The sequence below is a fragment of the Diabrotica undecimpunctata genome, chromosome 4, assembly GCF_040954645.1.
Source record: "Diabrotica undecimpunctata isolate CICGRU chromosome 4, icDiaUnde3, whole genome shotgun sequence".
NCBI classification, from domain to species: domain Eukaryota; kingdom Metazoa; phylum Arthropoda; class Insecta; order Coleoptera; family Chrysomelidae; genus Diabrotica; species Diabrotica undecimpunctata.
In genome coordinates this window covers 116,017,467-116,030,699 of record NC_092806.1, presented here as the reverse complement: position 1 = coordinate 116,030,699, position 13,233 = coordinate 116,017,467, and the positions used below count along the sequence as shown (strand labels likewise).

The following is a 13,233-nucleotide window of genomic DNA, read 5'->3' as shown; positions in this document are numbered from 1 at the left end:
CACTGAAACTTGGTCATAGGTGTTGTCACGTATAATTATAGGGAAATGGTTGCTGTCGTGAAGGTCGTCCGCTGTTTGCCAGGGTAATTTGGGGGCCGATTTGGGATCACATATGCTTAGATCGATGGCAGAAAAAGCACCTGAAGCAATGTTAAAGTGGGTGTGTGATCCCGTATTAAGGATACATGAACTAGTGCAATCAAGAATATTTTCAACAACTTTACCACGTCCGAATGTACGCGAGGAGCCCCACATAGTGTTGTGGGCGTTGAAGTCTCCTACAATTATATAGGGTTGGGGGAGTTGGTACACTAAATCAAGAAGTTCTTCTTCCTTTAGAATGTAGTCAGGAGGGATGTATATAGAGCATATTGTAAGTTTGTTAGGGCAGTAAGTAGTGATGGCGACGGCTTCGAGATTGGTAGTCAGAGGAAGAAGAGTGGAGTAATGGTCTTTAGAAGCAAATATAGATGTACCTCCACTAGCTCTGGAGCAGACAGATCTGATGTAATGATACCCTTCAAAATCTTTGAGTGTATGGAGATTAGTTGACGTGAAGTTAGTTTCCTGTAAGCAAATGAAGGTGGGGTGGTGGAGAGATATCAGTAGCTGCAGACGTTCTAAGCGCGGATAATATCCGTCGCAATTCCATTGAATTATAGTGAATATAAAAGTTATAAATTAAGGCAGGTCGGTTTTGTCTAAGGATGGGTCACTGTCATTAGAGCTAACAGATGCAAGACTAACAGTGTCAATAACATCATTTAGATTCATCGTAGCCTTAATTTTTTTTTGTAGGCGAGTTATACGATTTTTAAGTGATCTATCAGAGATATTATGGTATATTTGTTTAAGGTCATCAAGAAGGGCGTTAATGTTCGTAGTAAATTGGTATGCTTCAGCTAAGGGGTCATGGCAGTCGAAAGAATTTTCCAAGAAAGCAATTAGTTGTAGCGAGTTAATTGAAAAGGATGATGGGTTTGCTGCTATAAGATTTTCTATGATTAAGCGGGCAGACGGGCTGATAGTGGCTGATGGTTTTGTATCTTTGGTTTTCGATTTTTTTTAGGGGCTGATTTGGGGGCCCGGAAGGAGGTGTCATCGAGGGAATGTGGATCTATTGGAGTGTGAGTAGTAGGATCTGAAATGGCAATTACAGGGGGAGAATCGAGGCTTGAGTCAGTTGAATGGGCTCTTTTCAGGAGGGCGATAGTAGGAGGTGTAGGTTGAGGTTGATCTAAAGGTAGAGGTGTGACGTTGGATAAATTGTCGGAGGCAGAATTTGGGTCAGAAGTGTGAGAGGTGCCGGAAGGTGCGGTGGGGCTATTGTTGGTGGATTCATTAGGTACTTGGGCGAAACGGGAGTGGGTAGTGGTATCCGGTGGGTTTTGACAGGTTTCAGCCGTATGTCCGGATTTTTGGCAAAGGAAACATTCTAGTTTGTCTGATGTAACGAAGATTCGGAAGGAAGTGTTTTCAAAATGTATTAATACGGAGGTTTGTATTTCGAAATTGTCTTTATCTGGTATTACGTAGATAGACCGTCGAAAACTTAATATATGGGAATAATCTTCATCGGGTGAGCCTGTACGAATCTGAGATACAGGTGAGGCTAGTTGCAGACCAAGTTCGTTTTTTAATGCCTGCTCGATAAGTTGATTTGGAATCGATGGACATACATTAGATATTAACAATCTTTTAGTTGGGGAAATGAGTCTGCGGATGTGGACAATTTCATTTTTAACGGAAACGGTGGGATTGTTTTTAAGAAGAATATCGACGTCAGAAATAGAAGCAAGAAAGATGCAAATGCGTTGGTTAGATATGCGGGAAGCGTGGGTAATACGCTTTGGTGTTACGATTTCACCGATCGCCTTAATGTAATCGAAGAGAGCTGTATCCGGAAGAGCATTTAATACTATTGCTTGCTTTCTGCTAGGATATGATGTGGTCGCCGGTGTAGGTTTTGTTGTTTTTGATGTGGTAACAGCTGCGTAGCTTGGAGCGGTGGGTTGAAGAAGCATTTTTAAATATTCTGGATGCCAAAATATTTAATGAAAATCAGGCGCAATGCCTGGCCTATTTATTGTGTTTGTATCAATTATAAAGTTTACATAGGTACCAAGTTGTTTCACAAAAAACTTTTCACTTTCAATAATTACTTGATAACAAAACACATTAACTGACAAGTTTTTTTTATAAGAAATACTATTTGAAGAAGCCGAGGTGTTGACTCGTTGGCTTTTCGAATAGGAATCCAATTATTAATATTAAATATATGCTAAATAGATTAAAGTTTTGCTTCTGTAGCTCTCGATTATTGAAAAACGAAAGTCATTTGCATAGTAGTTTTGTGAGATATCATCTAAAGTTAAAACGTTCCTTAAAAGTTTAACATAAACTATTTTGAAGATAACATATTGTGGATACTTCGCTCATTAAAACAAAAATAACTAAAAACATACAGCATGGCGTCACACTGATATGGCGATAAATTTGTCTAGCTATAAATATTACGTCAAAGTGACATTCCCCTTTTAAAAATCATATTATTTTTAAAGATGAGAAACGCTAGTGATATTTTTTGCCTAAATGAAGATTTAACAGATGGAAGACAGATATTTTCAATAAACGGATACTCTCCTATGAAGTTACGAAGACGCCCTACATCTTCACAAAATAATGGCTTTATATACGGCTCTTCAAGGCCTATTGACAACTTTGAAGGAGGAGACAAAGTTACGGAAAGACATGATTTAGAGAAATTAAATGTATCAGATGAAGGTATAGAACAAGATGTTAATGTTGTTGATAATCTTAACGAACTCAATTTAAATGAAGAAATTGATGAAACAGACGAAATACCACCTATGCACGAAGTGGGTGATGACACTAACGTTCTTCAATCTTCAAGAAGTGTTCCTGTTACTCCTATAGATACTAGAGAATTTAATATTGTTTCGGAACGGAGCGCTGCAAGCACAGCTAGAAAAAGTATTAATAGTGGAAAGAAGAAATCGTCAAGAGAAAAACCATCAACGTCATCTGAAGGTGTTTTATGCTCTAGTATGCTACGCAACCCTATAACTGGTGTTGGGATGGAGACTACTGAGTATAGAAAGGCTAAAAAGGGTATTGGTAGTAAAAATCAGAAGTGGGTTTGGTAAATGTATCTTATTATTTATTCAGTAAAGTTTTTATTTTATTTTTATTTCTAATTATATTGTTCGTCTTCCAAATATTGTAAAACTGGGGTAGTATAAATAAATGTTTTCAGAACAATCATTGTTTGACTAGGCTTATATACCTTATATAATTGTAGTGAATATATGTAACTTTACTATGCTCATTCCTTATATGTAAATATATTATTTTTATGAATAATCCTTGCACCAGCATGTAAGTACCATTTATATATTCCCTTAAACCATACATAAGTAATATTGGCACTATTTGAAACATACCTGATAGAACTCTTTTAGTTACGATTTGTAATTGTTTTAGCATTTTAACTTAACCTGTCTGGAGACCTGAAGATAACCAGAAAATTGTTTAATAGGTTTAATAAAATAGATTGTTTTCTTTCGAAGGTTGGCGATCCAAATGGCAATTGTAACTTTTCTAAACTGCTGCGCGAAAGATCTCTGCGGATGAGCAGTCGAACCATCTCCTCAGGTCTTTCAGCTACGAGTTCTGGCGTCTTCCTACTGATCTTTTGCCCTGCACTTTATCTTCCAATATGATTTAAAGTAATTCATATCTTTCACCTCTCAACACATGACGCAAGTATTGCATTTTTCTCTCTTTGCTTATGCTGAGTAATCTTTTAGTTTACTGATACGTCGAAGTACCTCACCATTGGTAACTTTTTCTATCCATGGAATTCTCAGCATCCGGCTGTATATATACATTTCAAAGGCATCTATTCTTTTTTCTGTTTCAGAGTCCATTGTCCAATTTTCACGGCCATACAGCAAAACAGAGAAAACTAACATCTGATCATTCGATTTCTGAGCTCTAGACTAAGTCCTGATCTTGTAAAAAATGTGTTCATGTTCACGAGTGTGTTTCTCTCTTGATCGATTCTTGATAGGATTTCTTTTTTTGGGTTAAACTGGCTTTTGATATTTGCTTTCAAATATTTTATGGAAGTTACTTATTCTATTATTTGTCCCTTGGCATACAAATGTACGTTTGTTGGTATCTTTGAAAATACTAGAATTTTAGTTTTGGAAAAATTTCGCTATGAGGAACTACCGCATTTATTATATTTTGTAGTTCTTGTGCGTTGCTTGCTATTAGGACGGTATCATCAACGTACCTGATATCTATGCTATTGTAAGTTTGTCTAAAATTTATTTCAATAAACCCTGTTTTTATATTATCTCTCTCTACTGCCTTCCCTCCTTATGTAATATTGAGAACTCTTGCGTTTCTGAGCGAAAAGTTGGTTGATTAACTGGATCAACGCACTAATTACATTATCATCTTCATCAGCCAATCGCGTCCACTGCTAGACATATGCCCCCTTAGTCCTTTCCAGTGTTTTCTACATTGGGCCGCTTGTAGCCAGTTTCCCGCTACTCTTTTTACGTCGTCGGCCCATCTTAGGTGGTCGTCCTAGGCTTCTTTTATAGTTTCTGGGTCTCCTATCCATGAATCGTATTGTCCACCATTTATCTTGTGTTCTAGTTAAGTGCTCTGGCCAGTTCTACTTCAGTATCGTGATTATTTCGATAACATCTTGAACTCCTGCTCTTTGCCTGATTTGTTGGTTTGTTATGTGGTCTCGAAGCTCACATCCAGCATTGCAGGTTCCATAGCTTGTTAACTCTTAACTTTGTTAGCGGATTTTTGCTCAGTCTCCGCTTGTTAAGTTTGTACAGGCAAACCCATTGATTATAAACCATTCGCTTGAGACACATGGAAATTGCACTTTTTAGAACATGGCTTAGTTTGCTAATTGCTGTCCATGTCAGGCCTATTCGCCTTTTTAACTCGTGTGTTTCGAAAATACAACTAATTTGCATATTATAGTGTACCTCAGTGACCAGTACAATGAACATGTATAGAAAAGTGTGGTAGCACGTCCTAAAAAAGTTAAACACAACTGAACAGAAATCTGTCACATATTTCTTTACTGTGCATAATCAGGATGTACTAGAACTATTCTTGGATGTTGTCCTTGTGAACATACTAGAATAGAATCCGAATAAGATATATAGTTTTCTTCTTATTGGTAACTGTTTAATAAGTTACTTGAGTAGGTTAGTTTCAATATAAGTGGGCGCAACCACTCTTCTACGGCCTAAGAGGTCTATCATGGGTAGTTACTTAAGTACCGGCCTTTGTTTTCCTACTATCTTGTTAGAACTCAGAACTTTTCGTTCAAAATTAGCTTAACAGTTATAAACACTAATAATGTGACACATACAGTGTGTTCCAGCGAAAATTTAACCACCTCCTCCCCCCCAGAAACTCAGAAACCAAGAGTTTCTTAAGAATTTAATAAAATACGTCAATTTGTATTGGGAGGAGGAAGAATTTTTGTGCAAAATTCATGCCCCCAAATGCAACCCCCTACTGCCCTGCATCAACCCCCAGCTTTTTTTTTAAATAGCAAGTGTGGTCGAGTGGCACATCATTTGAAAGGTAATTTTTTTCTCTATACGACACTTTTTTTTTTAATTTACGTAATAACTTTAGGTAATTTTGGATTTAACTAGTTTATTGGTTGAATATCAGTAATAGTAATAACAAGGATCTTTAATACGAACCACCCAGAAAAAACGAAAGTCATCAATACGTTAAACATTTAACTGATAAGTTTGAAGCTAAAGGTGACGTTAACAACACAAAGTACGAAGTAGACCGTCCAGTGCGAAATGAAGCAATTAAAGTGGCGGTATTGGGTCATTTACAAATGGATAATCGACAGTCTATCAGACAACTATCTCGTGAATCTGGTGTATCTTATACATCTTGCTATAATAATAATAACATCTTGCTATTCAGCTTGGAAGTGAAGATTATCTTGAAATTGTACGAGTAAATGTATTCCTTAAGAGGGAAGGTGATTCTCAGAAGTACCTTAGTTTATAGAGCTTTCCTGTATCTGACATCGTTTAGTTTTTAATACAAATAAAAATAACGTACTGGGGCCTGATGATGGTGCAAATATTGTAAGCCTTGAAACCGGTAGCCCAAAATTTGCCAACTTTATTAAATAAAAATTAAGATTGTGAGTACTGACTCATTTCCCATATACTAGTGGGTGAGTATTGCTTTTCTTTACCAACTTTAATGTGTTAATGCCTTCAATAAAAATGTTAATGTCGTTCTTCAGCCACACATTAATTTCGCCATTTTCTTCTAATGATCACTTTAAGAAGGCTGTAGTTAAAAATTTACCATTTCATTGCATTATTTACCACAAAACCGGTTCCCAAGATATAGTTCTTAGTTTTGTAGCTGTAGAAAATTGTAAAGTTTAGCTTTTTTAGCTTCAGTAGCGTGTAAAGAGCTACTGAAAGCTACTACTCTCTACTAATTTGTAGAGAGATCAGATGTTTCATGTCGCAATACTTAAACTTTTTTCTCGCATATTCGCCGTCGTTTGATGAATCTAGTTCTTTTCTTTGTGCTCTTTTTACAGTTTTTTGTTTCTAAGGTAAGGTTGGTAACCCTTTTCCCCAACCTTCCTTCTTTATCCGGAATTTGAACCGGTAACCATGCTTGCTGAGTTATTTAATCTAACTTACATCGCAGGTGAGTTATTAGTTTTTGAATAACAGTAACGAATAAAAACTGAACGTTGTCCAGGGCATTATCCTATCCCACTGTTCGATGTTATAATAACCAAAATGTTCAAGAACAATTTTACATATCCAAATTAGGTTCGTTCACAAACACGACAACAAAATTAAGACAAGAACTCTAACATGTTTCGTCAACAAGCATATTAATGTGTAGAGTACGGATGTTATTGTAAGGATTAAACCAAAGATAAACATTTTTTTTTGATAAGTGTGGATTAAATATTATCGAGCTTATGATATGACAAACAAATTTATATGTAGGAAGATATGTAATTGTTTTATCCCACATATAATTGATGAAGTAAACAATAAATTTGATAATTTATTTTTAAGTGGGAGTTATGTCTAGGATAGAATGTATTTTAAATCGAATGAAAAATGGGAAATGTTTTTATATTTTTAAATAAATTCAAATAAATACAAAATAATTAATTAGTGATAAGCATTTTACAACATTAAAAGAATGGTGAAAACCTCTAATTATCCATGTCTGTGTGTCCGTCCGTCTATCTGTAAACTCCTTTATTAAAATAGATAAAACGACAAATAAGGTGTCGAATGAGGTTTTATAAAAAAGGGAGTGAGAAATATGACCTCGGACTTCATAAAAAAATCAAATAGTACAGGCGATATATTATTCGACGCATCTTAGGAATACGAGAACAAAATATACCCTTCTATATACAAATTTATAGTTAATATTTGATATATCAAAATATATACAAAATATAGGTAATAAATACATGTTGTGTCTTCAAAGCAGTTACCATAAAAAGCCCGGTGTTCCAAAGGTAGGATGCTGAAAATGGTGATAGTTAGTATATAGTAGTAATAAGTATAGTAGTATAGTAATAATCTTATTTTTAGTTCACAAAACCCATCTTGCAACTCACCTTAATATTTAAACAATAATTTATTACTAAATTATCTTTTGATTCATTGCGCCACTTGCCATGAAGCACAGAAGTATGTGAAGAGTTCTTCCGTAGGTTAGAGGGCTTCGGAAAATGGGTCCCTAATTTACTCATAACTATCACAACATTTCTAAATGTTTTTGCTTAATTAACTCTCAAATTATTTTGTTGTTGGGATTCATCTTCTCTTTCATTCATCGTTTCAAGTAAAAACAGAAGAAAAAACAGAAAAACTAAAACTACAGAAAGGGGTTAGACAAGGAAATTCTATATCACCCAAGCAATTTACTTTAGCTCTAGCAGATATGTTCCAAACTTTAGAATGGGGAAATAAAGGAGTGACGATAGACGGCGAAAACCTGTATCACCCGAAATTTGCCGATGATGTTGCGTTAATAGCAAAAGACAGAGAAGAACTGTAGGAAATGCTATTCTCTTGATATAAATAACGAATCTCTAGATATAACTGAGGATACAACTGTGGATAAAAATAATATAGAAAAGATTGAGTCATATATATATATATATATATATATATATATATATATATATATATATATATATATATATATATATATATATATACTGTAATTTATCAGCCACATACCCAAGGGAAACAACCCCACCCCCCCACCAAACGCAATCGTTAATCAGTTAGCCGAGAAAAGAATAATTAAAATTAATTAAATAATCTTTGCATACTCCAAATTAAATAAGAATAAATTCGACACAGTTTAACGTATACATTTCAAATTAAAAACAAACAATTGACCTAGTTTTGACACAAGCCTGAATGTTTAAAAAATTACGACACTTGTCGTAATTTATTGTCGTAAAAATTAGACCTTGTTGGAAAATAATACAAGATACGAATTGTAAAACAGTGATAAGAATTGAGCTGAGTAAGAAGTTTAACACATGGAGTAGATGGCATAATCAGCGAAAAACGTAGAAACAAAGCTCCACTTCGGACGTGACGAAATAATCTAGGGTACGAGTTGGCAGGACATAAAAACAAAAAGAAGTTGGTCAAGCGGGCAGTAAAGTGCTGGCGACCGAGCCAGGGAGTAAGGTTCTGGCGACCGAGCCAGGCAGTAGCGTTCTGGCAACCGAGCCAGAGGGTAGTGCTGGCGCGTTCGGTGCCAGTGGTACTTCGGCAGTCAGCGCGGGGCAGAGTGTCTCTCGGCAAGCGTTCAGCTCAATTATCGTGATATCGTGTCCGACGGAAGGTAGAGAATCGAAAATACGAATTTTTCGTCTCGCTCAGTACCGCCATAACGTACAGTGAATTCCAGCGTTCATCCAGACTGTTCCTGAATTCCAGTTTGGACTACGAGGCGTATTCGTTAGCTAGGGCCTAAGTACGCCAAGGGAACGAACAATATATACTAACCATTTGGGGAACAATTGAAACGTCAATAAACGTATTTTAACCTTTAATTGTGGCTTATTCCCAGTTAAATAGTAATTAATTGTGTAGTAGTTGTAAATTTACGTTTTGTTAAATACATAATAAGTTGGAAGTGGCTTGTTTTTTTTTACCGTTAGATAGAGACAAGAAGAGAACACATTTTTGGTTTGTACATCTTCCCGGCTTCTAACGCGGCTTCTAACGCAAGCCAATAACCTCTGACTCTTTACAGGGCCTGCATCGGAGTACCCTTCAGCCCCTATCCTGTTTTTTTCTATTCCTACCCTCTTGTAAATCCGCGAGGGCGAAATCATGACCTATTCGAACTAGTGGACCAGTATGCCTCAAATTCGCTCGGACAGCTAAATCTCCTTTAAACACAGGGGATATTTCAGTGGTGACAGCCTCCCTTAGATTCAACCCTCCTTTATTACAATACTTAGGGCAAAAAATCGAATTAACAAAGCTTAACTTAAAGGCTGACTTAAGTAGATAATTTTCTTAGAATGGGCAGCATTCGGAAGATTACAAACAGTATTTAAATCAAACTTACCAAATACTTTAGAGACAAAAATTTCGATCAGTATGTGCTGCCGGTACTGACATATGAAACTGAAACATAAGCTTTTAACAACAACATAGTCCACAAACTCCAAGTAACTCAGACAGCTATGGAAAGGAGAATGTTCAACATTAAGCTCACCGAAGTCCAATAAAGAAATAAGAAGACGAACAAAAGTTATAGATGTAATCCAAAACATTGCTATGTTAAAATGGAACTAGAAAGAATGGAAGCGAATTATTGAATGGTGACTAAGACCAAACAAGAGAAGTAGAGGCCGACGTCAAACCAAATGGACTGATGACATCAAGCGAATGGCTGGTTACGAATGGATGTAAAAAACAACAAACAGAAATGAATGGAGATACCTAAGGGTGTGGGATATGTATTCCTTCCATTACATCTGACGATGGATGAAATATCTGTTGACAATGATGATGATTCATCATGTAGATTTAAGCTAGATTCAAGCTATTATTTCACTAACCACTAGAGCAATTCGGATTTAGGAGCGGCTTTAGAATGAATGACCATCTACAAGTAATAAAGCCCTTGATAGTGAAGCAGCAGCTTTTAGAATAATTTGTGGCAACATAAACACATTTCCCTTGAAAAACGTTATTAGGCAAGGAGACACCATCTCTCCTAAACTATTCACCACTTTGTTGCAGAGTGCTATGAGAAACAATAATTGGGAAAATATTGGAATCAACATAAATGGGGCATTTCTGAACAACTTGAGGTTTGCAGACGACATAGTCCTTATTGCAGACCGAGTAGATCATGCATGCCAACTTCTTCAAGACTTTTAGTCTTGTTCTTTTGCACGAGTTCTTTTGCACGAGTTAGCCTTAAAATTAACTTTTCTTAAACACAATACATGATCAACCTTGTACTGGCCAAAAACGTTTTTAACAAATTGAGCAAGTGTATAAATACGGGTATCTGGGCCCCGAGATTAAATTCGGAATAGACAATCAAACATCAAGCGCGTCCAACACAATTTGATTCAAGGTGCTCAAGACCGGAAGCAATGTAATTATTTACGATAGGCCTATATTCAGCAGTGGACTCAAAAATTGATGATACTGATTCATCTTCTACATCTTTTAATCAACCAACTCAATTTAACCATATTAACTTCTTGTTTTGGCGACATAAAAGGATAAAACTACATAAGGTCGAATTACAAATATTTATTTATTTTTATATTGTTATTTTTATGTTGCCTACATAAATAAGATAAAGCTAGGAATATTTATTTGTAGTTTCATATTTCTATGTCGTCCCGCTGTTCTGAGCCTTCTCACATCTGAGTTCTTACACTTTCGTTGCTCTGCTTGCAGAGTGAAGATAGAAGGTATTCGGAGAGAAAGAGATAGATGAACACCAAGACTCGACTATGTGATTTTTAAAGGTATTTTTTAAGTATATTTTACTTCTCTTATTAAGATAATTTCCGGTAATTTTGCTCTACATCAAGTCAGATTAAGGTAATTCCTAGGTTTGACAAGCCTGAACTGGTTTTACACCAGTTTATATAATTTATTACCAGTTTTACTGGGACACCACATTATCCGAGATCACATCTTCAGAAAAAATGAAATATTCACGGGTGTCTTAGAATTTCATGTTATATGGTCCAGCTTTATTCGAAATATTTATCAGATATTTATTCATTCAATAAAATGAAAAAAATTGGCGTACCAAAGTAAAATTGCCTATTCTTATTGCCTTTAAAGTAATAAAAAATTAAACATTTATTGAAAAACTGAGCTAGCGAATTTGTACTCACGTAGAATATCACATAAACATGTGAATATTTAAAAGATCAGGAACTCATCGATAAATAGTGTAAATAATTGCACTTACGTAATATACTTGGTGTTAATATTCTCAGCTTATGTTTAAAAACAAGCACGTTCTTTGGTGGCATATCATTTGATTTATAATCATTTTTTGTTTTTCTTGCCAATAATATGAACACATAATTTATTTCAAAATATTTATGTAAACAATAAGAAAAGTCGCATCATAGATATCAAAATAATTTTAAGGAGATATTTCTTTTGTGAGATATAATTCGTTATTTCATGCAAACAATCAACTCAAGCTGTAAACTTATTTATAACCCATAAAACAAAATTCTGTATCACTGTCTTACTTAATGTGCTTTATAAAGGTGGCCTGACTACGCCTTTTCTTAAGTAGTTTTATAATAATAATAGTAATAAACGGTGAGTTTTTTCAGTTTTTCTGGGATGCTCTCTGAATATTTATAGCACCGATACTCAAAAAGTAGTAGCGACACCTGCCGTGGAACAAACACATGACACCTAGTAGTAAGTATACAATGCAAACCCATGGTGAAACTCCCAAGAATGCAAATCCAAGAAGCTGTAGAAGATGTTGAAGCTGGAATTCGAATTAACGGAGAATGTATCAATAACATCAGATACGCGGATGACACGGTGGTATTCGCTGACAGTTATGAAGCCCTCCAGGAGTTAATGAATAGAATCACAGAAGTGAGTCAGAGATATGGTCTTTCACTAAACATTAAGAAAACAAAATGAATGAAAGAATCAGTGTTAATGGTCAACCAATAGATAGAGTAAAAACACAGACCTACCTTGGTACGAACGTCAATGAAAGTTGGGACCATTCCCTAGAAATAAAATCTAGGATAGAGAAAGCAAGATCTGCATTTCAAAAAATGGCTAAGCTATTCAAATGCCACGATTTATCAGTGCCCATAAAAATCAGGTTAATACGATGTTATATCTTTACTATACTGTTATACGGAGTTAAGTCGTGGACAAACGCTACCTGTAAGAAAATTGAGTCTTTCGAAATGTGGCTTTATCGTAGAATCCTGAAGATATCCTATACCGACCACGTTACTAATCGGGACGTTTTATTAAGAATGCAAAAAGGAAAAGAGTTGTTAACCACTATAAAAGCAGTCAACATTGAATACCTCGGTCACATCATGAGGAATAGCGAAAGATATGGGTTGCTGCAATTAATTCTTCAAGGAAAAGTAGAAGGAAAACAAGGACCAGGAAGGCGAAGAATTTTCTGGCTGAAAAATCTACGTACGTTGTTCAACACAACAACCATAAATGTTTTCAGAGCCGCAGTTTGCAAAAAACAGATTGCCATGATGGTCGCCAACATCCGAAATGGATAGGCCCTCCAAAGAAGAAGATGGTGAAAAGGGTGAAAAATAACGTACTTTTAAGATCGCTGAACTCAACAATAACAAGAGCTCTACTCACTAGCCGTGCTGTATTTGAATATCAACCAGCAGCGCTCGTCTAAGCCAGACCACATAGACAATTGCTTCTATTACAAGATAACAATCCTCGGTCAAGAAACGATCGGCTATCGACAACTTCTGCATGCCGAACTGCATGTCGAATGTTGCGGGAAGTACCCATAGGTTCAAGTATCTAACAGAGAAGAGAGCATCAAATCAATATTGCCTAATTTTAAGAAATAATCTTACTACAGAGGCTAGACGCG

At 35.7% G+C, this 13,233-nt stretch overlaps 2 protein-coding genes across 3 annotated transcripts in view; both read left to right on the top strand.

The window, feature by feature from the left end:
• The window catches only part of LOC140439885 (uncharacterized), a 289,969-nt gene that overhangs the window by 178,961 nt on the left and 97,775 nt on the right, over positions 1-13,233 (top strand). The gene's annotated exons all lie outside the window — the stretch shown is intronic.
• LOC140438357 (uncharacterized) lies at positions 2,240-3,276 on the top strand. Its single transcript, XM_072528031.1, has one exon. The coding sequence runs from the start codon at positions 2,562-2,564 to the stop codon at positions 3,165-3,167; it is 606 nt and encodes a 201-aa protein (XP_072384132.1). The 5' UTR covers positions 2,240-2,561; the 3' UTR covers positions 3,168-3,276.

Bases quoted from the DNA above. Each gene is read 5' to 3' on its own strand.
- LOC140438357 (XM_072528031.1), top strand. From the start codon at position 2,562: ATGAGAAACGCTAGTGATATTTTTTGCCTAAATGAAGATTTAACAGAT.